Source organism: Aquarana catesbeiana, linkage group LG09 (assembly GCF_042186555.1).
Source record: "Aquarana catesbeiana isolate 2022-GZ linkage group LG09, ASM4218655v1, whole genome shotgun sequence".
Classification (NCBI taxonomy): domain Eukaryota; kingdom Metazoa; phylum Chordata; class Amphibia; order Anura; family Ranidae; genus Aquarana; species Aquarana catesbeiana.
This window is the reverse complement of record NC_133332.1, coordinates 194,952,453-194,976,770: the sequence shown is the minus strand read 5'-3', so window position 1 is coordinate 194,976,770 and position 24,318 is coordinate 194,952,453. Positions and strand designations below refer to the sequence as shown.

The 24,318-nt window shown below is 41.3% G+C and overlaps 1 protein-coding gene across 5 annotated transcripts in view; it reads left to right on the top strand.

The window, feature by feature from the left end:
* LOC141108170 (actin-binding protein WASF3-like) overlaps nt 1–24,318 on the top strand; it is a 176,052-nt gene that overhangs the window by 132,498 nt on the left and 19,236 nt on the right. For 4 of the 5 annotated variants that reach the window (XM_073599493.1, XM_073599490.1, XM_073599491.1 and 1 more), the window contains 4 exons: nt 1,555–1,708; nt 4,370–4,487; nt 13,240–13,415; nt 14,072–14,332. In XM_073599493.1, coding sequence (XP_073455594.1) covers nt 1,555–1,708; nt 4,370–4,487; nt 13,240–13,415; nt 14,072–14,332 — 709 coding nt within the window. The remainder of the gene's footprint in view (nt 1–1,554; nt 1,709–4,369; nt 4,488–13,239; nt 13,416–14,071; nt 14,333–24,318) is intronic. The other variant, XM_073599492.1, reaches the window with a different exon arrangement.

The window sequence follows — 24,318 nt, the reverse complement described above, 5'->3', positions numbered from 1 at the left end:
AGGCTGTTTACTTTGCAAGAAAATTTTTCCTTAAAGTGAAACTTTAGGCCACAATTAAACTTGAGTGAACAGGCAGGAATTTGAATGCAGAAGAGACATGCTTTGTCTCTTCTGCATTAAAGTAACTTACCTGCCCGAGCAGCTCACTGCACAAATTTGGAAATGCTGAATCTGACTGAACTTCCGCACATGCACGAGGGTAACGTCATCCCTGCCCGGCCAATAAAGGCGACCAGTGATCGAGACCCAGAAGTGGGACACCCGAAGATGTCAGCGGCCAGCCAGGGAACTCTGGGACGCCTCATCGCTGAAGCCGAGGTGAGTATAGTTCCGCATTAACTTAGTGCATGAGGTGAAGCTCTGCTGACTTCCGTCATCCAGTTTTGTGCAATCAAAAATACATTCTTTTTAGGTTTTTTTTGCATGGATTGCGTGTTCTTTGCAAAGTGAATTTTCACTGCATTCACTAAGCTAAGAGAACATTCCTCTGCAAAGTGAAGGGCCATTTTGCCTTTAGTAAACCAACTCCATTGTATCTTGCCATCTTGTTTTGGCCCTCAAAACATTTGTTGCACTGGTATTAGCAGTGTTTTGTTAAGGGGCCATTCACACCTAAGCATACATGTTGCTGTGCTCAAGATATTGGGTGTATATAGTTTCTCTTTAAAAATACTGCAGCACATATATCTGAACTAACCAAACAGAGAAAAAAAATGTTTTTTACCAGATAGGCAGTAAACTTCTTGTATTATACTGCAGAAGTAGTAGGCCCTTAAAGCAACCCTGTCACGAAAAGAAAATATATATACAGCAGAAGAAACAATATATAAAAGAAGTGCATGTCTGCCCTTTCTGGGCGGACATGAGTCAAACCTTTACTTGCTCGAAGAGCTCCAAGTGTCACTACTATTTGACAGTTGGGAGTGTGCTAGACAAAGCAAACCCTCACTGGTGCTCCTGTCTGCTGATATGTGTTGTACTGGTAGGAGGAGCCACAGCACCCAACAGGGGACACAGTATCCAACATACCTGGGAAGTGTAGGATATTAGATCGCCTTGTTCTCACTTAAAAATGTACATGTGTTTAATTCCCTTTATCTAAGCAATACTAAAAGAAAAAAATCCTAAATCTGGGGTGGTGTGATGAACTAGCTCATTGGCATTTAGAGTTCTCATGAGAAGTACTCTTGGACTCCAAGTCACATTACCTGTCAGGTCACTTGAGATTGCATAGAACATTATGAAACGTTCCTTATCCTCATATATTGCATAGGCTCCCAGCAGGCTGCAAAGTCTAAATTCAAAATTCTTATCATCATCATATTCTTCACGGTTAGATGTAAGAGTTAACGTGAGGATTATGGTCAAGGGATAGTTTAATGGTAAATTCCATACATGGGGATTATTTGTAATAATCTGGAGAAAACAAATGGGAAAAAACTTGGAATTCCCTAAAAAAAAAAGAATAAACATATTAGACTATCATTTATTAAAAGAAATTGTTGCATGGCCACTCCACTGCAGTTTTAATAACATTTGTGTACCTGTGTTCAGTTTCATTGCAGGACATTAATATGAGGAAAGCTTTTAAAAGCTCCACAGTGCAGAATCAACAAGTGGTGTCTCGGAATTCTATACCAAATCCAGTTATGGAGATGTACCAACGATGTGACAAGCCGCCACCTCTTAATATTCTCACCCCTTACAGGTGAACACACATTTGCACTTTTAAAACACAATTTTCCAAAAGCCCAATAGACCTATTGAATCCTAAATGTATTGGAAGTTTTTGGACGATATACAGTTTTCTCCCACTTTTGTACGTTCAGCCACAGGACCTATGGATAACATTGGCATGTTTTGAAGCACCAGAAATGTAATTGCTCATGTTGTTACCAGTAACTAAAAACTTGGAATTTGCAGTAATCACCTTGAAGCGTTAAACATGAAAGTGGCAAGAGGGTTATTGTCAGTTATCAAAACTTACCACTTTAGCTTCCAGTATTCTCTTGCATAGCAGAACTCAGTCTAAAGCAGCCCATAGATAATTCAGGGTTTTTTTCGTTCAACCGCCATGTTAATTAAAAAAAAAACTGACCTGATTTCCCAATCTACACATTCAACACATTCAATGTGGATGGGGGAATCCTCCCCACTGAGCTATTGTACTGTGACAGCAGAGAGACTTCCCCACAGTCACAATACACTGATCAGTGCTGCCGGCTATATCCTGTGGCGCTGATCGAGTGGTATTCCAACAGGCTGGTTGAACAGAAGTCAAGCGGTTGATGGACTTTAGTACAACCATTGTCCCCATACATGGATTGAAATTCAACGGATCCCTGCTGAACCAGCCACATTTGGATACATGTATGGCTGGCTTAAGGTAGGGAAGCCCAGTAGTATAAGCTACTGTAATAACTTTTTATACAGTGCTGTCAATCTATATACTTCAGGTGTGGAGAGCACAAGGATGCCCTGATTAGTGTGCTGGTCATTGTCCAGCCAGCTGGCTAGTATAGGCAGGTGACAGCATAATAACCCTTAACTGTAGTGCAGGAATTTGTGATTTACAAAAGTGGCTAAATAGATTCACAAATATTTTGGCAGGTGAAGCAGTTTACATATATATTTCTGTTTCAATATGTTTATTGTTTTAATAAGGAGCATAAAAAATGAAGTAAGCATAGGAATCGCCAACGCAGGGGCTAGATCATGGTTAATCATAACACATAGTGAATAAAGTATAATCATGTTAAAATGAGGATAAAGTGATTGTAAAACATAGGGATCATAATAAAACACCAAAAATGCCATGTCCCCAAAGTCTACTCGTGGTCTCCTGGGGGGAGGCTCTTCTTCTGCAACCGACCCTACCGGGTGGCAGCTGTACATAAATATTTCAACCCTGTATTAAGCGTTTTCGTTGGAGTTTAGCTTTAATGAGCCAGCAAGTTAGGAGGAATAGGGGAGAGTCAGAGTGACATCAAATGAAAGTCAAGACAGAAAAGGTTGTTTAGGATATGTTTTTTTATATTCAGTCCAAGCCGAAGCTTAAATTCTGTTGTACCCAAGCATTGAGGCTAATAGTACATGAGTATATCTTAAAAGTGGCAGTAATAAGTAATAGCCATATGCAGAAATGTCCAACGCAGCCAATTTGATTTTTCTATTGTAATTGTGTTCTGTGGATATTTGTGATGGTCATTTCTGTACCGTTTAATGCCTGATAACTGGCTAGACATGTTGAGCTTATGTATGTAAGATCATAATCATACTGTATGTGTATGAGTATCATAACAATCTACATAAGGATCTCCAAACTATGGTCAAGGGGCCACATCTGACCCGCTAAAAGAATTTATCTGGCCTGTAGTTAAGTACAGTGGTGTATTCTTAATGTGCATAGACTGAGGATTCAGGTCAGCAGAGGCTGCCTATGACTTAATTTCCCCCAATCACTACTTTTTTTTTATTCAACCATTCTGGTCGGAGCTGCTGCACTAACAATCCAATGCCAATGTTAGTACAGCGATCTACCTTTCTGTTCTATTGTGTTCTGACAGGGGGATGGTCCCCTCACCAGAATACTCCTCTCAACACTCCTAGTCATTGGCTGAGAGCACTGATTGGGAGCCGGTCAACTGCTGGTTTTCTAGCATGCACGTCCGACGGAAGCCGGCCGAACAGCCAGCTGCTGTCAGACCAGCTGCTATACACACACAGGCCGAATGTTGGCTGGTTTTTATTGAAAATAAATTGGTTGCCTGGACTGCTAAGAGCTTCAAGTGTCCAGACCTACTCCGCCTCCCAGCTCCCACCCTACTGCTACAGTCCTGTTGTAAGCCTTACAGTAGTAAGGGGGACTATAAAAGGGGATCCAATATAAGGGGAGACTCTGTCAGGGATCCTGATGTCGGGGACCCTGATGTAAATGGGGGATTTTGATGGGGTTGCTGATTTAAGAGGAGACTCTGTTGGGGATCCTGATGTAAGGGAGACTAATGGGAACTTTAATGTAAGTGGAGACTCTTTTGGGGATCCTGATGTAGGGAGGACTTTGATGGGAACCCTGTAAACAAGGAACTCTGTTGATGATCCTGATATAAATTAGGAGGGACTCTAATAGGGATCCTGATGTAAGAGGGAACTCAATCATTTATAAAATTGATTATTTTTTGACCCACAAATATTTTCAAACTATATGATGTGACCCTTCTACAAAAAAAAAATAGGAGACCCCTGATATACTGTACATAAAGATATATTTATGTTTAAATTGGTAGACAATTGTAAGTGTAGTATATAGTACAGCTATCCACCACATGTTTCTTGTCTTTTCCTATATAAATATATTCTTCTTCCATAGAGATGACAAGAAAGATGGCCTCCGATTCTACACTGATCCTTCATACTTCTTCAATCTGTGGAAGGAGAAGATGTTACAAGCTACTGAGGACAAAAGGAAGGAGAAGAGACGACAGAAGGTAATTACACTGAGTCTGAAATCTGCAATCCAATTTTCAGTGCTTTAGTGTGCAATAAAATGTAAAGACTTTTTAAATAATAAGTGTTCAACTTAATATTCTCTGCTTAGTAAAATTCCCCAAAATTGTCTAAGCACCAAATGGGGAAAATGGACCTTAGCAGCACTGCATATACATTGTATATACAGGCTTATAGAATAATTTGCAATCTGAACAAATATTTTCCAAATATTTGCTGTGCTTAGCCATATTTTTGTACATTGCACTTAATGGAGAGGTCTTACAAGGCCATATGCAGAGCATGCATGAGGAAGACAGACACACTATTCCATCATCTGTCTATATCAGTGGTTCTCAACCTTCCTAGTGCTGTGACCCCTTGATAAAATTTCACAAGTTGTGAGGACCCCTAACAGTAAAATTATTTTCGTAGCATGGGTTGTCAGCACCCAAGGCATGACAAGTAATTTGCGCCCCTAACCCACGGACATTTAGCGCTACCTGAGTGCCTTCCACTCGTACAAACCCCTTATGGTACATTTTAGGATGTACCACTCTTTCTCTTTGTTCTCCTTTCGTTCCCTTTTATATCTCTCTATCCTAATTTATTGGGTTTTTTCCCCATCCCTCTCTCTATCCGTCTTTCTTGCTCTTTCTCTTATTCTTTCTCTTTTTATTTGTTCTTCCCCTCTTTTCCTCTCCCTTCCATGTATTCTCTATTTTCATTCCTTCGCTTACTCCTTGGTGGGGGGTGGGGGGAGAATGGGATGAGTGGCAGTGCTGGTGGGAGTTGGGATGAGTGGCAATGCTTGGGGGAGTTCTGATCAGCCAACTTGGGTGCTCTTGATCAAGGTCATCTGCTGATCTTAGAACTGTAGTGGGGACTTTTAATGGCAACTACAATCACAGGTAGTGTTACTCACTGCGTCTCCGGCTTCACTGTGTCTCTGACTTTGTGGTGTCTCACAACAGTGACACCTATGCCGAAATCAGGAGATAGGGTCTCCTCCAGCCCCTCCCACTTTACATTCCTCACCAGTCAGCTGACCTCTAGTCTCTGCCCCCCAGCCATGCCGTGAACTGAATGGGTGGCTGCGAAGAAGCTGAGTGGGTGGCCGCGGGTTCCAGGAACAGCCCAGCTGGGCGGCCACAGGCTCCAGGGACAGCCCTGCTGGGTGGCCACAAAAAGGCTGGGAGAGAGCTGCGGGCTTCAGGAACAGCCCAGGATTTGGTGACCCCTGGCAAATCATCATTTGACCCCCGAGGGGGTCCCGACCCCCAAGTTGAGAACCACTGGTCTATATTCTGCTTCTTGTACACATATGCTGTTACCTTGCTTTGTATATTTTTTACACAAGCTGACTGAAAATGGTCATTGTTAGTATTTTTAAATCTACAACGTTTAATAAAATAATACCTGGTAATCTTACTATAAAGGTCCTTGTTCAAACACTTTCTGTTATGGAGTGACAGCATTCTGTCTTCCAATTGTTTTCTTGTTGACATCCTGTCATATGTGCACCTGGAGCAAACTATAAGAAGCTGTGCCGACACTCATTGTGGAGGCATGTTCTGCTTTTGTCATCGTCATGAAGTCCACCCGGAAAAATAGAAGAGAAGAGATCAGCCTCAAAAATATATTTATGATACATATTATTTAGCAATCTAAATACACATTGCTTTAGCAAACTAAATTTAGGGGTTACATCTACTTTAACCAGTTGCCAACCAGCCCAGGCAGACATACTGCGGGCTGGAAGGCTCTTCTGCGCCAAATCACAGACATGTCTGTGATTTGGCATTTCCCAGTAGGGGGAGCGTACATGCTGCCCCCCGGCTGTGCTATCGTTCGCTACACCACAAGGTGATCAGTGGGTCCTGGCCAATGATTTATGGCCCTGTCCTGCTGATTGGCCAAGCAAATGACAGAGGAGTGCCCTGTGTTGGCTATTAACAAACAAAGTAAAAGCAGAAGCATGACAGATCTTAAGACCATGCAACGGTCCTGAATCTAAAATCATACGCGTCTCCCAGTTAGCCGGTATATCGGCATCTCACTTCACTGCACAGCACACTCCGGACTCCAAGTCACTACTGAGATGGCGCGTAACATCAAGCTGACTTCTTCAAAGAACCTTTGACGATTCAATAATAATGACTGCAACACTGTAATTTTCTGTAAGGAGCAATGCAATATGGCAACCTGGAGGTGCTCTGTACACAGATGGTGTACAGAAAGCCTCCCAGAAATCATGTAATTTCCTGCCTGTGTGATGGGCTTACTAATTTCCCCTGAAGTCTGCACTATGCTATACATCAGATTTAGGGCATCCCTGCAACAAAAATGTCACCTTTGGTAAGAAACTCCCAAAAAGTAATCACATCTAAAGGGATGCATGGCCCTGCGTTGCAGCTGCTGGCAGGGGGCAGGCTTTTCTACCAGACTGTGGCTGCTTTAGAAATAAAATGAACTGTAAGGCTTCAAACACCTTTGTTTTGTTGTAGCTGGAATATACAGTTGTGCTCATAAGTTTACATACCCTGGCAGACTTTATGATTTCTTGGCCATTTTTCAGAGAATATCAATGATAACACAAAAACTTTTCTTTCACTTATGGTTAGTGTTTGGCTGAAGCCATTTATTATTAATCAACTGTGTTTACTCTTTTTTAATCATAATCGCAACAGAAACTACCCAAATGACCCTGATCAAAAGTTTACATACTCCAGTTCTTAATACCGTGTATTGCCCCCTTTAACATCAATGACAGCTTGAAGTCTTTTGTGGATAAGGCTCTTTATCTTCTCAGATGGTAAAGCTGCCCATTCCTCTTGTCAGAAAGCCTCCAGTTCCTGTAAAATCTTGGGCTGTCTTGCATGAACTGCACGTCTGAGATCTCCCCAGAGTGGCTCAATGATATTGAGGCCAGGAGACTGAGATGGCCACTCCAGAACCTTCACTTTATTCTGCTGTAGCAAATGACTGGTCGACTTGGCCTTGTGTTTTGGATCATTGTTATGTTGGAATGTCCAAGTGCAGCTTTATGTCTAATGAATGCAAATGTTCCTCCAGTATTTTTTGATAATATACTGCATTCATCTTGCCAACAAATTTGACCAAATTTCCTGTGCCTTTGTAGCTCTCATATCCCCAAAACATCAGCGATCCACCTACGTACCTTTCATCATAGGCTTTGTTGACTCCTCTCCAAATGTAGCCTTTATGGTTGTGGCCAAAAAGCTAAATTTTGGTCTCATAACTCCAAATGACTTTGTGCCAGAAGGTTTGAGGCTTGTCTCTGTGCTGTTTGGCGTATTGTAAGCGGGATACTTTGTGGCATTTGCATAGTAATGGCTTTCTTCTGGCGACTCGATCATGCAGCCCATCTTTCTTTGAGTGCCTTGTTATTGTGCATCTTAAAACAGCCACACCACATGTTTTCAGAGTCCTGTATTTCACCTGAAGTTATTTGTGGGTTTTTCTTTGCATCCCGAACAATTTTCCTGGCAGTTGTGGCTGAAATTTTAGTTGGTCTCCTGGCCGTGGTTTGGTTTCAACAGAACCCCTCATTTTTTACTTCTTGATTAGAGTTTAAACACTGCTGATTGGCATTCTCAATTCCTTGGATACCTTTTTATATCCCTTTCCTGTTTTATACAGTTCAACTACCTTTCCCCGCAGATCCTTTGACAATTCCTTTGCTTTCCCCATAACTCAGAATCCAGAAACATCAGTGCAGCACTGGATGAAAGATGCAAGTCAGGATGTCCAGAAACTCATTGACCTTTTATACACACACACTAATTACAAGCAAACAGATCACAGGTGAGGATGGTTACCTTTAATAGCCATTCAAACCCCTTTGTGTCAACTTGTGTGCAAGTTATCAGGCCAAAATCACTAGGGTGTGTAAACTTTTGATCAGGGTCATTTGGGTAGTTTCTGTTGCCATTATGGTTTAAAAAGAGTAAACACAGTTGATTGATAATAAATGGCTTCAGCCAAACACTAACCATGAGTGAAAGAAAAATTTTTGTGTTATCATTCATATTCTCTGAAAAATGGCCAAGAAATCATAAATTCTGCCAGGGTATTTAAACTTATGAGCACAACCGTATGTAGATGATTTAAACTGTAAGTTCAACTGGGCATTAAGTTATTGCACTGCCTGCATTTTAATCTTATGGTTCAACTTGTCTATGTGCTGTGCCATTTCAGGTCTGAACATAGATCAGTGAATGAAGCTCAAAGTAAATGTACTATGGTTTAAAGATTGTATGTTTTTTTTCTATAATCGTTAAATGCACACAGTTTCCATATATCCTGCAATCTCTATAGCAATCGTTTAGCCCTCAGACTGATTGCCTTCAAATACCACAGCATGAAAAAAGCAACTCTTTATGACAGTAACTGCAGTGTGTCTTTCACTGATGATTATATGTTATGATGTGTTGCCATCTTGTCACCCTGGGATGTCACGCAATGCTATTGTAATTTTAATTCTGTCCCAGCGAGACAGCCTCTCTGTCTGAGTGCAAGAAGCAGAGTTCAACATAAAGAGGGAATATTGTGTCATTTTCAGCCAAAGGCAACTGTTTATGTTGTTTACTGGTTAGAACAGTGAAAGCTCCAGAATTCTAGCAGAATTCTAACACTAACTCCACAATGTGTTCTTACATGTGCTCTTTCTCAAATGACACCCAGCTTTTTTTACTCTATTTTTGCTGCAGCAGGCAGTATTATAAATAATATGACAGTGCAGTGAACCAGCCACTCATGTTCATAAATAATTAATGCCCAGGGCTGGAAGTTTCTTATGCAGCTTTCCACACAAGCTAACACCATGTTTTCTGGTTAAAACTCCCAGATTCGGTGTAAACGTCAGTGCTTTCCTGAACAGAGGAGTCCAATAAGGAGAATGAAGGTTGAAGCATCAATGAGAAGAGACACTGCAATGTATGTTCAAATAGGTGTTACTCAGCCAAGACCAGGCTGACGCACAAGCAGTGATGACAGGAACACAGCTGAGGGTTGTTACTATGGGGTTGATTTACTGAAGACACTTTACAAGGGAAGTTGCACTTTGAAAGGAAATTTTCCCTAGAGTTTAGTGAATATGGTAAAATATCATTTTGCAAATACCCCAAAAAATATGGAAATAGAAAAAAAAATTTTGCTTGCATGTGATTGGATGATGGAGGTTAGTAGAGCTTCACTTCATTCATTTATCTCTGGGGAAAATTCTCCTTACAAAGTGAAACTTCACTTGCAAAGTGAACAGCCTATTTGCCTTTAGTAAATCAACCCCAATGCATCCCCTTATTAACCCTTATATAACCCTTTTAGATTGTTTTTAACTCCTTTCTACCTTAGCTATTTTTGCTGATTAGTTCATACCATTATAATGTACATTTTTCATTACCAGAAACATAGTTTTGGTGGTTTTATAAAAGGGGCAAGTCACAAAATAAAATTTTCACTTTTGATGAACTATAACCTGCCTTCTTTCCCAGATGGAAGACCAATTTTTTTGTCATAGTAGAGATAAAGAAGAAGCCTCTCATAGTGCAATATGTACAGGTATGTACAGGTAGTTTATCAAAATCGTTTAAAAAATACACTTCACTTGTAAGTGTATTTTTTAAACAAATTTAATAAACTACCTTTACATACTGCACTATGAGAGGCTTCTTGTTTACCTCTACATGAAGCGGTATGAGTACCTAGAAACCTAGGAGCATTGCCAGTGATAGCTTACCCCGGTCCATTTTTCTCTTCAAGTGGAAACATCCAAATACGCTGTTTTTAACTACCTGTAATGGGGGTCAATACGCTCTGCTGAGTAGGATGCACATGTGAATGTTGGTAAGAGGAGATACACAAAGTCACGAGTGTATTTGGTCACTAAGGCGTTGGGATACAACGGAGTCTTCATGGGACTTATAAGCACTTTAATTCACTTGTCACACAATTGAAGACATTATTGTTCTATTGATGTATATGTACATTTTGAGAGCACGATTTTTCTTTGGTTTGTTTTATTGCTAAGCTTTTTTGCTTTACAACGTGCAGCTCTCATTTGTTTGTATTTTTTTAATTTTCAGCACATATATATACAGTTAGGCCCATATATATTTGGACACAGGCACAATTTCTATATTTTTTCAGATATTTACCAAAAAATATTCAAGCTATAGTTATATAATGGATATGGACTGAAAGTGCACACTCTCAGGTTTAATTTAAGGGTATGTACATCCAAATTGGAGGAAGGGTTTAGGAATTACAGCACCTAAGAATAGCCATCCTCCCTTTTTTAAGAGACCAAAAGTAATTGGTCAGTTGAATCAAAAGCTGTTTCATAGCCAGGTGTGGGCTACTCCTTTGTTATTTCTTCATCAATTAAACAGGTAAAAGGTCTGGAGTTGATTCTAAGTGTGGTATTTGCATTTGGAATCTATTGCTGTGAACCTACATCATGTCTCCAAAGGAGCTGTCCATGCAAGTGAAACAGGCCGCTGTAAGGCTTCAAAAACGAATCCAATCCATTAGAGAGATAGCAGCAACATTAGGACTGGCCAAACCAACAGTTTGGTACATTCTGTGGAAAAAAGAATGCACTGGTGAGCTCAGCAACATAAAAAGGCCTGGACGTCCATGAAAGACAACAGTGGTGGATGATCGCAGGATCCTCTCTATGGTAAAGAAAAACCTATTCACAACATCCGGAAAAGTGAAGGACACTCTCAAGGAGGTGGGCGTATCATTGTCAAAGTCTACAATCAAGCAAAGCCTTCACAAGAGAAAATACAGTGGGCTTACCACAAGGTGCAAACCATTTATAAGCCTGAAGAATAGAAAAGCCAGATTAGACTTTGCCAAAAAACATCTAAAAAAGCCAGACCAGTTCTGGAGAAGCATTCTTTGGACAGGTGAAACTAAGATTAATCTGTACCAGAATGAAGGGAAGAAAAGAGTGTGGAGAAAGCTTGGAGCAGCTCATGATCAAAACCACACAGCATCATCTGTAAAACATGGTGGAAGCAGTGTGATAGCATGGGCATGTTTGGCTTCCAGTGGCACTGGGTCATTGATGTTTATTGATGATGTGACAGAAGCAGCCGGGTGAATTCTGCAGTATTTAGAGATATACTATCAGCCCAGATTCAGTCAAATGCAGCAAAGTTGATTGGACGGCACTTCACAGTACAGATGGACAATGATCCAAAACACACTGCAAAAGCATCCCAGGCACGTTTGAAGGAAAAGAAGTAGAATATTCTGCAATGTCTGAGTCAATCACCTGATTTCAACCCAATTGAGCATGCATTTCACTTGCTGAAGACAAAACTAAAGGCAGAAAGACCCACAAACAAAGAACAACTGAAGACAGCTCCATTTAGAAGAGCCTGGCAAAGCATCATAAAGGGGAAACCCAGTCTTTGGTAATGTCCATGGGTTCCAGACTTCAGGCAATCATTGCCAGTAAAGGATTCTCAACAAAATATTAAAAATGAGCATTTTAGTTATGATTATATTCATTTTTCCAATTACATTTGAGCCCCTGAAAATGGGGGGCTGTGTATCAAAATTGTTGCAGTTCCTACAATTTGTACTTGATATTTATGTTCAACCCCTTAAATTAAAGCTGGAAGTCTGCACTTGTTTCATTTTATATTTATTCTGGTGGGATACAAAGCCAAAAGTATGAAAATTGTGCCTGTGTCCAAACATATATGGACATAACTGTATATTTTATTTTTGCGCAGGTGTTGGGTCAATTCACCTATTTCATTCATTAACCATGTTGCAGCCTGCCTCCTCGCTATCTCATTTTTACTTCCATTGACCAAAAGGTGGTAACCCTAGGGCTGATGGATATCAGCTGTTATTTATCTCAGCTCAAGGGTAGGACCACAATTTGAATTTTTCCAAGTTGTAACTTTGGATACTAAGGCCATGGAGTAATATCTTTTTGCTACGTGCACAGTCGTGTTTTTAGTTTTTGTCAGTTCTGGTAATATGTAAATAAAAAAGTGTTAGAACAACATACATGAAAAATACTACTGCTAACAGTGTTTTTGTGTTTTTGGTATATTTTAAGTTTTGATTATATATAGTACTAAATGTCAGTGATGATCATGCATCTCACGCCTACTAACACCCACGAAGAATACCTTCTTTGTCTGAAGAAAATTGAAAATCTGGGCAGAGCATATTCCTGGTGATTTTGAAGCTTTTTTTAGGCATTTTTCAGGCATTTTCAAGCATTTACAGATGTTTTCAAGGCGTATTACCAGCATATTACAAGCATTTTACAGGCATTTTGCAGGAATTTGTTTCTTGGGCTGGGCAAGGGTAAGAGAGCAGTTTGTTAGGAGGCGTGGAGTTCTTCAGCCAATAAATGCACGAAAGGGCCTGTAACATGTGGTTATAGGTACTCCTATTGAAGGGTATGGCACCAAAAATGCCTGAATACACCAAAAAAGCTCATGTACTTTTTACAGTATAGACTATAGAGCATAGGATGACTGAGAGCCCAAGTATGAACAGGGACAATTTGAAAGAATTGAATTCTGCATAGTGAGGCGTAGTAAGGTAGTAAGGTGTAGGGAAATTAGCAGAAAAATCCCTCATGTGAGAATGGGGGCTCAGAAGTGGGCAAAATGATTTGTATTATAAGAGTGTGAAATAGTTCTAAAAGTAGATACTGCCTCTTACTGTTTATGCTAACGTAAGTCTTTTTCACAGGAACAGAGGCAGGTGGAAGATCCAACCCGGGAGGTGAAGAAGGTTCGGAAAGCCCGGAACAGAAGGCTAGAATGGAACATGATGGCATATGATAAGGAGTTCAGGCCAGATAACAGGTTCTCACCATCTCCATATCATGTGACTTCATCCGAGGGATCACTTTCCCCTGATAATAGGCAGGTTCCATGCACAGTATCATGCCATCTATATTATACTAAGTGGTAAATAGATGTAATTTATATAAACAGGAACATATGGTATACATATAAAATAAGGGCTTAATTAATATCAGGCTACAAAGAGCATTGGTATGTGAACTAACTCATTATTGGAGCTGTTGCAACCAATAGGATCACTTGAATCATTTCCAAGTTCACTGAAGATGATTCCCTACTGGTTGATAAGGGTAAGGCTAAGTTGCTCTAGTTTTATTTAATAAACATAATAATCATCCCAACATTTGGGGACATGTAGAAAATGATTGCTCTTTGTTGGGATGTTAAGCAAGCCCCATGTTGCCCTTTATGGTCATTACCAGTTTATTAAATGTATTATGCACTGGCTTATATGTAATTCAATTGACTAATTTTCTAATATGCATTACAAATGCACATAGTTTGGTTAATAATAACAAAGAAAGCATACTGTATGTACCTGAAGAAATTTAAATGATACATTTTGGGGAGCTATTTTTATGGGTTTTGTTTTAGAAACTGAAACAATAACGGCACCCTTTGATCCTGGGTGGGATGTCTACACATCATTTTTATAATGTTTCTAAAATGATCATTTTAAATGCCACTTTTAAAGTAGTTTTATTTTTCAACTGCAGGTCATATGCTTCAGAACTCGATCACTCATATCCTGCCAGCCCAAATCACCCTACTCAACAGATCCTGGCTGCTGTCCCTCACCTGACCCCAGAAAACAAGGAAATTATCCTGATGGCCAGTCAAGCACAAGAGCATGGCTACCGTTCCTCTGCTCCGGGTAGTCGACAGAACAGTCTAAACAGAGCCCAGCAGGCTCATGCCCCACAGCCCCCAGAAGCCATTCTTAATGGCCCTCGTCCTCAAGTCCTGAAGGATTATAGGTAAGTGATATGTTTCTCCTATTATGAAGAATTAATGGATGCAAAATGGTATAACTAACTCTCTAAAATCTGAAACAATGTGGATGTAGTGACTGTCCAGTTTTGTATACATTTGATCTAAATGTTATTAGAAAAGAAAATCAGAACATAAACATCGTGAGCGAAATCAATTATTTTATACTTGTGATCTATACTATGGAAGCGTAGTAGTTCCTTATATCCCACATGAACTCCAGCTGTGCCTCAGTGATCCCTGCTCTTCTCCACTCCACTCTACACTAAACTAGCTATGTCATATTTCTGTGATATAAAAGAAGTGAAGAATCATGTTCAATCCCTTGTAATGGCTTTAGAATGTGAGCAGTGCAGGGAATTCAGATGTAAGAATCTTGCTTGAGGAGCCAGGAGGATATTTGCCCTGCTGGCAACTTCCCAAAATGTCATTATGAATATGAGGTTGACTTGTCTTTCAATCCTCACTTCTTTGGTCTTGCCTCAACAAACTCATCTGGATTCAATGAAATTAAATTGAAATGCCCAGTGTAACCCATTAAAGCTGAATTTAAAGTATGAATTGAAATGCAGTTATATTGTTCTAGCCTGGACCAGTGTAAATATGTATACTCCATACATAGGCGTGCACACAGGGTGTGCCTGGGGACATGCTGATCACCCTGTGCGCATTAGCATTATTGCTCCTTTGTGCAGGGACCAGGCTCTTACCAAGAGCCATGGGTCTTGTACTAAAGATTGGGACCATGGATTACCAGTTTCGGGTCACCTGATTGCTGTGATAGCCTTTGATTAGCTATCACAGTGATCAGTCGTGTGTGTTTTCTTTCTCTTCTGAATGGAGAAAAAGAACATTGTATCTTTCTCACCTTGCAGGAGAGAAAGATCTAAACAAACAAAAAGTAAAAAATTGCTATATCAAGGTTGTAACTAGGTCAGTGCCAAGGTTAGGCCCCTTTCACACTGGGGCGGTGGGGGCGTCGGCGGTAAAACAGCACTATTTTTAGCGCTGTTTTACCGTCGTTTTTGCCGCTGTATTTGGCCGCTAGCGGTGCAGTTTTAACCCCCGCTGGCGGCCGAAAAAGGGTTAAACCAGCTCGTACAGCGCGGCTATAGCCGCGGTATTACCGCGTTATAGCCGCGCTGTCCCATTGATTTCAATGGGAAGGAGCGGTTTAGGAGCGGGGAACACACCGCTCCTTCACCGCTCCAAAGATGCGGCTCGCAGGACTTTTTTTTACCGTCCTGCCAGCGCACCGCTTCAGTGTGAAAGCCCTCGGGCTTTCACACTGAACAAACAGCGGAGGCTGTTTAGGGGCGGTTTGCAGGCGGTATTTTTAGCGCAATAACGCCTGCAAACCACCCCAGTGTGAAAGGGGCCTTAGTGTTATGGTCAAGGTAAGGGTCAAAGGTCAGGGTCAGTGTATTTTTTTTTTAAAAAAAGCTTTTTTATTAGTATCAGTGTTAGTTATTGTCAGTGTTTTTTTAGGTAGGGTAAAAAAAAAAGCAAAATGCACACGATTGTTTCTGGGCCCTACTACAGGTACAAACAACAAATAACATACAAATATGTGGTATCACTGCAATCGACAGGAGCAGTAGATTTTATTTTGGGTTGTTTTTTGGTGGTAGGTTATGGTAATAGCAAGAAATATACAGCTGAATTAAAGAAACAAAATAAAACAAAAAACATTTCTTTACCATTTTGGGCCAGTTTTCCTTTGCTAGTAAAAAAATAAAAACCAGAGATTTGTTACCATTTACCATGTTTCCATTTATGGAATCATAGGTTTGAGCAGCCCATTGCATTAGGGTGTGCACTCAAAGCTCAAACACACATATGTGTGTGTTCGTGTGTGTGTGTATATATATATATATATATATATATATATATATATATATATATACACACTATATTACCAAAAGTATTGGGAGGCCTGCCTTTACACGCACATGAACTTTAATGGCATCCCTGTCTTAGTCCTTTGGGTTCAATATTGAGTTGGCCCACCCTTTGCAGCTATAACAGCTTCAACTCTTCTGGGAAGGCTGTCCACAAGGTTTAGGAGTGTGTCTATGGGAATGTTTGACCATTCTTCCAGAAGCACATTTGTGAGATTAGGCACTGATGTGGATGAGAAGGTCTGGCTCGCAGTCTCCACTCTAATTCATGCCAAAGGTGTTCTATCGGGTTGAGGTCAGGACTTTGTGCAGGCCAGTCAAGTTCCTCCATCCAAAACTCGCTCATAAATGTCTTTATTAACCTTGTTTGTGCACTGGTGCACAGTCATGTTGGAACAGGAAGGGGCTATTTTGTTCCCACAAAGTAGGGAGCATGAAATTGTCCAAAATGTCTTGGTATGCTGACGCTATAAGAGTTCCCTTCACTGGCCAAGCCCAACCCCTGAAAAACAACCCCACACCATAATCTCCTTTCCACCAAATGATTTGGACCAGTGCACAAAGCAAGGCCCATAAAGACATGGATGAGCGAGTTTGGGGTGGATGAACTTGACACACACACACACACACACACACACACACACACACCCTCTTAGTGACAGAGAGTAAAAAACACTTTGATACATGTTAGTAAAATTGTACATATCATCACAACTACTTTGTGCATCCAGATGAATACACAAAAAAGTTGTCATGATATGTACAGTTTTACTAACACATGTCAAAGTTGCAAAATTGTGTTCAGGCATTAAAAAATGTTTTACCTTCCGTCACTTTGGTTGGTGGATTGGTTGGTGGATCTGAGGAGGGTGCTACTCACTGACACTGGCGTATGCTTGGCACACAAAGAGTGCTTGGCGCTGTGCTCTACGAAGAGATATAAGCACATCGCTATGTGGTGCAAGAGACCAACCACAAGGATTAAAGCCTTAAGTCGCTGCAGGAAAGTGCTGCTAAACTTGTTACCTAGTAACCTCCCAATGAGTGCCCTACGAATTGATTGGGACACGGGCTACTGCACTGAGATGCTGGAACTCACCAGACCAGCTGCAGCAGAGCATGGTACTGTCTACCTGGCCATGAGCACTCAACACAGGGAAGCTGAACTATCTTTGAGGTCAGTATCATAGACAGTCGGGGACACCTGTGGCCATAGGCAGAAGTTTGCTAAAAAGTTGGCACGAGAGAGACCGGTGACCACCGTCACCTCCAACGCTGATGTACAGGAGAAGCTGGCAGTTACAATCACCCCCTCTGCTGTCTGCATGCAGGAGACAAAGAGCCCCATTCGTGATCCAGCTAAGCCCTCAAGGGAGGAAAGTGAGGAGGGGTCCAACTTGGAGTCACCTTTATTTAGAACTGGGTAGGAGTCTGAAAGGAGAAGGTGGGAGACTGAAGTTCACAAAATGCATCCGAGACAGAGTAGAATTGGGGAGACACTATGAGTGGGGAACCCCATACAGAGTCAAAGGCAGTCCCAGAGATGACAATTGACTTTGAATCAGCAGAGGAAAGAGAAGCAGTCACTTAGCTGTTAGAAGGGGCTACAAGGTTATGCCTAGAAGAAACATATGGAGAATGTCGAATTGTCCTGTCACCACCTCACTCCTGGGTGCAGGCCACTGCACAGAACTCAGCTTACAAAAAGCTAATTAGAAAGTTACCAGAATCATGTGTTCCTCCAGGGAAGGGTGACACGGCAGGACTCCGTCAGTTTGCTAGACTCAAGAGGGAGGTACAAAAGAAAGTTGCCTTGGAATAAGGGTAAGAATACCCATGTGTACCCAAACATGTCGTAGAGGAAATTGAAAGAAACTACCAGCAGTGGTGCGATCTCTATATATATATATATATATATATGGGAATTTCTACATGTTCCAAAGCCCTGCAGAAGTCCCCAGTTCCCAGAAGTCTGTGAAAGGTTTCAGGACATTAAAAGGAAGTGTAGCCTTGAACGTTTCATTTATAAGGATTGTATAGTGATCAAGAAGGCCAGGAGTGAGGACCAGGTCTGGTTAGCAAATGTTTGGAGTTTGGAAGGCAAAATGGCCCAGATCCAGACCCTGAATTCTACATATGAGCTGGACATTATTTTTTTTTTTGTCCTGTTGATTTTGTGGAACTGTTATTGAACTGAATTGTTGCCCAAAGTCAAGGGCAATTCGTCAAAAGAGAAAAGCAAAGTTTGCTCCTGCAGAGGGGTTCTTTCGTAGGTGAGATCTACACTTCAGCTGAAGTATAAAGTGTTGATAACATTTTGAATGTACTAACTACTTTTTATTAGTTTGTGGTAGGGCTCTACCTAGATAGGCTTTATACCCCAACCCTCTTGGCAACAAGAGCTGTTTTTTTTTTGTTCCCACCCATGAGGACAGGGCCTAATTTTGGAGGGGGGTGGATGTAGCACCCTCCAGATAGGCTGCTAGGATGATAGGTAAATGTACTTCTTTTTGGCTCCTCTTTAATCATTGGTGCAGCTGTTGATTTCTTTTAGTTTTTCTGTGTTTCAGAGGCAGCATGAATATTGATTGTGCTGCAGCCAATCCCTGGGGAGGTTGGCCCAGTAGGTGGTCAAAGGACACATAAACAGCCTGAGCTTTAGAACAGCAAGGTTTTGCTATTGGAGGGATTTCACTTGTCTGCATGCCCCCACACACACAAACACACACTCACCCTACCGCAGCAGTTCTACTGCTTCAAGCTGATGTTCATGAGGGTCCTACATGTGGCATAGCAGTGGGGCCTATTTCTAAAACTTCTAGAGCTAAGGATCTGGTCTGGAGAACTCACTGAAAAGTGCTCAGTAGAAGCTGAAGGGTGCATAGCTGTCCTGTGGCATTGTGAGCATTAACCTCTCCCTCACTAAAGAGTGTCCGCTGAATACTGGATAGAGGCAGCCGGCTATCCTGTGTCATTGTGAATAAAGACCTAAGCTTTAAGCCCTAGTGACTGAGTGCTGGTATTCTGTGGGTGACAGTGCCATTGGTGAGCTCTCGCAAAGACCCAGCCTGGCTACCTCATTTTGTTCCTGGCATAAAGACTGTGCAGAGAATCATAGCTTAGTGAAGTCTGACCCCCTGTTCCAATGTAGTGTTTCTGGAGTATCCAATACTGCCATACACCTTTTCCAAGTTGATTTAGCAATAAATGTAAAAAAAAGAGGCCTGGTCCCCTAGACTGTTTATTAAGCTGGAGTGTACAGTATCTCACAAAAGTGAGTACACCCCTCAGATTTTTGTAAATATTTTATTATATCTTTCCATGTGACAACACTGAAGAAATTACACTTTTCTACAATGTAGTGTATGTACAGCTTGTATAGCAGTGTAACTTTGCTGTCCCCGCAAAATAACTCAACACACAGCCAATAATGTCTAAACTGCTGGCAACAAAAGTGAGTACACCCTTAAGAGAAAATGTCTAAATTGGGCCCAAAGTGTCAATATTTTGTGTGGCCACCATTATTTTCCAGCTCTGCCTTAACCCTCTTGGGCATGGAGTTCACCAGAGCTTTACAGGTTGCCACTGGAGTCCTCTTGCACTCCTCCATGACAACATCACGGAGCTGGTGGATGTTAGAGACCTTGCGCTCCTCCACCTTCCATTTGAGGATGCCCCACAGATGCTCAATAAGGTTTAGGTCTGGAAACATGCTTGGCCAGTCCATCACCTTTACCCTCAGCTTCTTTAGCAAGGCAGTGGTTGTCTTTGAGGTGTGTTTGGGGTCATTGTGTTGGAATACTGCCCTGCAGCCCAGTCTCCGAAGGGAGGGGATCATGCTCTTCTTCAGCATGTCACAGCACATGTTGGCATTCATGGTTCCTCAATGAACTGTAGCTCCCCAGTGCTGGCAGCATTCATGCAGCCCCAGACCATGACACTTCCAGCACCATGCTCGACTGTAAGCAAGACACACTTGTCTTTGTACTCCTCACCTGATTGCCGCCACACACGCTTGACACCATCTGAACCAAATAAGTTTATCTTGGTCTCATCAGACCACAGAACATGGTTCAAGTAATCCATGTACTTAGTTCTTGTCTTCAGCAAACTGCGGGCTTTCTTGTGTCATCTTTAGAAGAGGCTTCCTTCTGGGATGACAGCCATGCAGACCAATTTGATGCAGTGTGTGGCGTATGGTCCGAGCACTGACAGGCTGACTGACATCCCCACCCCTTCAAACTCTGCAGCAATGCTTGCAGCACTCATATGTCTATTTCCCAAAGACAACCTCTGTATATGACGCTGAGCATGTGCACGCAACTTCTTTGGTTGACCATGGCGAGGCCTGTTCTGAGTGGAACCTGTCCTGTTAAACCGCTGTATGGTCTTGGCCACCATGCTGCAGTTCAGTTTCAGGGTCTTGACAATCTTCTTGTAGCCTAGGCCATCTTTATGTAGAGCAACAATTCTTTTTTTCAGATCCTCAGAGAGTTCTTTGACATGAGGTGCCATGCTGAACTTCCAGTGACCAGTATGAGAAAGTGAGAGCGATAACACCAAATTTAACACACCTGCTCCCCATTCACACCTGAGACCTTGTAACACTAATGAGTCACATGACACTGGGGAGGGAAAATGGCTAATTGGGCCCAATTTGGACATTTTCACTTAGGGGTGTACTCACTTTTGTTGCCAGCTGTTTAGACATTAATGGCTGTGTGTTGAGTTGTTATACAAGCTGTACACTCACTGCTTTGCATTGTAGCAAAGTGTCATTTCTTCAGTGTTGTCACATGAAAAGAGATAATAAAATATTTACAAAAATGTGAGGGGTGTACTCACTTTTGTGAGATACTGTATAGACTGTTGCTGTGTACCCGGCTGCCTCTGCACTGCTTTGGGAAAAAACAAATACACACTCACCCACATGAACACACAAACTGAAATACAGGCACACCACGCACACTCAGATACTTACATACAAACATACATACATAAACACACACATAATGTAGGATGCAACAGTGCAAACACAAACTTTGTTAGTGTAAGAGGAACATCAGGAGTGTAAATCTAGCAATGAGATTTTGGTATCCACTGAGCAAATAATTGCCTTAGGGCATGCAGGTGCCTGCTTAAGCTATAAAATGTATGTCTGAGTGGGTTTGCAGGCAATAATGTGGAATGCTGGAGAAATTACACACAGTTCGGCAGGGTGGGAAGTACATTGAAAGTGCTACTTTTTTCTGTGTATCTCCTGCATCTGTGAACTCTCATGGAGAACTGGATTATGTGGGGATGTACAGTATGTAGATGGAAAGTTAGTTGTTGGTGGCCACTCTCTGGTACGATGGTAACGTTTTCTGACTGACAGAAACAAGGAAGAGCAATGCCATGACACTCATGGCAATGCCACGTGTAGCGTTGCCAGGGCAACCAACCGGAGTGTTGAACGTCTGCATTGTCACTGCAGAGGTAGATTAGACTGCACTTACAGTGTGCTAGGTTGGTGAATGGACCTCTCCCTTTTATGGATATATTGTTAATTAAAAGAGTATTGAGTCCAACTTGCACTATAGTATAGTTTTCATAAATATACGTGTCAGATGTTTGGACAAGGGCGCAATTTCAGTGCTTGCCATAGGTGTGCATACACCCCTTGGGGTGCACAAGATGATTTTACCTACCAAACTGCAGTCCACAATAATTTAGCACAGTATAGCGCCATAGAACAACTAACTATCCCTAGGTGAACTATCCCTAGGTGTCAGCTCTCTATACACTGCTGTGTAGAAACAGCAACTATAAGGACCCAGCATGACTGGCAGAGAGAGTGGTAGTCTGGAAACTTTTATTTTATATTTCAAAAAAATAGGTGGCATGCTGCTTCTTTCAGCTCTGTTAACGTAGGCTTACAGTAGCTACGATGGCTTTGCAGATTGTGGCCCTGCCTAAAGTTAAGTATCTCCTTTTCGACCAAAAATGTTTTGTTTATGATGTTGGTATGGTTTTATTATTTTTTTTTATGCACTCTCTAAAGGAAAGAACATAGAAATGATTTCTTCTGCCCTAAAATAGCATCCTTCTGTTTTTGACCTTGTTTGTTATCCATCAAACCCAGAGCACTGCAAAAGCGAGTCATGCCATGCAAATAAAAAGACATGTCAAGTAAGGGAGACCCCACTCCAGGTGCAAGTGGTGGAATCACTGCTATTCCCGAAATAAAGATTTATTTTTTAGCAGAGATTTTATTTAAAGCAACCTGTGAGCATAAACAAACTGTATCTGAATAGTGTCTCCTGGGAGATTTATGACAATTGTCAGTTTTAATGACATGTCATGAGGAGGAAAGATATTTTTATATATGAATAAGGGCTATAGTAATAATTCTTATCAGAAAACCTGAGTGCAACCCATATTTTTCTTCTTGGTTTTTAAGTGTATCAGTGGTAACTTTATAAACAAAAAAGCTTGAAAAACAAATATATACATGCAGGGCAAAGCAAAAGGCTTTGCTTTAACAATGCTCACCCAACCCCACCCCCCAGCAACAAATACTGCTTTTTATGCTTTTCAAGTGCTGTGTTCAGCTTCTAGCAGAGATGAAAATACCTGGTACTTCTGGGTAAGGAGGAGCATGTTCAACCACCAAGCATTTAGGCAGATGCAGTTAGCTTGTCCACCACTAGATGGCAGTGTTCCCAGAGGGAAATTGCTAATTGGGTGTTATGTTCTTTTTGAGAAAACCTTCCTCTAGTGATTTAACGGAGTTAGTGCCCATATGCAAGGGTGGGCGGGGCCCAGTGAGTTGGCGCATGGGAGCCAAACACCCCAGTGCTACTTGAATGTAATCAGCTCCTTGGCTAAAGGGCCCTCTACAGAGCTGAAGTCCCAAGGTAGCAGCTAGCTCTGTTCTCTGACAGCTGACAACATAGGACCCATTAGGCACTGGGCATATCTTATATGTACCATACGAGTGTAATGCCTGTCTGGGGTAAATATACAGAAAACAATCATGGAAAAGTACAAATGATATTACATAAATTAGCATAATCTGAATGTATGATGTATACACTAGTAAAGACAGCCTATTGAAATACTGTATATTAGAATAATGCATCCTCTTCTAAACAATAATAGAATGTAAAAAAAGCCGCTTTGTACACACACTTTAGAAAGATTGCTAACCTGGTCTTTTTTTACTGTCTTGTAATGGAGAACATTCTTGATCAAATACAAAGTCAATGTAACACAAAGATATTTTCCTCTATGTACCAATCCTTGCAAGGTAGTTGTGTTTTATGATTGATGACAGTTACAATTTCCCTTGTAGTATACTTTAGGCATTGCTATCCATAAAACAGGTTTTATTTTACACTTTTACACAGACATACCCATTTAATAGGATGACAACCATCCTATTATTTTCTTGATTAGTGATGTCAGGGTTTGACAAATACAAGGAAATTTTATTACAAATGTGAAAACTATTCAGATCTTTCATGTCCTACAGGAATATATTCTAAAAGGTCTGTTCCCTTATACTGGATGAAAGGAAGTATGTGGAGGTGAGGGGAATAGTCAGTCACATTACAGGGATATTTTTTCTAGCGCAGGTTAAAAACATGAGCTTATACTCACGTTACTGGACACCTGCTCTTTATTCTTTCATATACTTTCATAAAATACCCCTGTTATGCCCCGTACACACGGTCAGATTTTCCGACGGAAAATGTGTGATAGGACCTTGTTGTCGGAAATTCCGACCGTGTGTAGGCCCCATCACACATTTTCCATCGGATTTTCCGACACACAAAGTTTGAGAGCAGGATATAAAATTTTCCGACAACAAAATCCGTTGTCGGAAATTCCGATCGTGTGTACACAAATCCGACGGACAAAGTGCCACGCATGCTCAGAATAAATAAAGAGATGAAAGCTATTGGCCACTGCCCCGTTTATAGTCCCGGCGTACGTGCTTTACGTCACCGCGTTTAGAACGATCAGATTTTCCGACAACTTTGTGTGACCGTGTGTATGCAAGACAAGTTTGAGCCAACATCCATCGA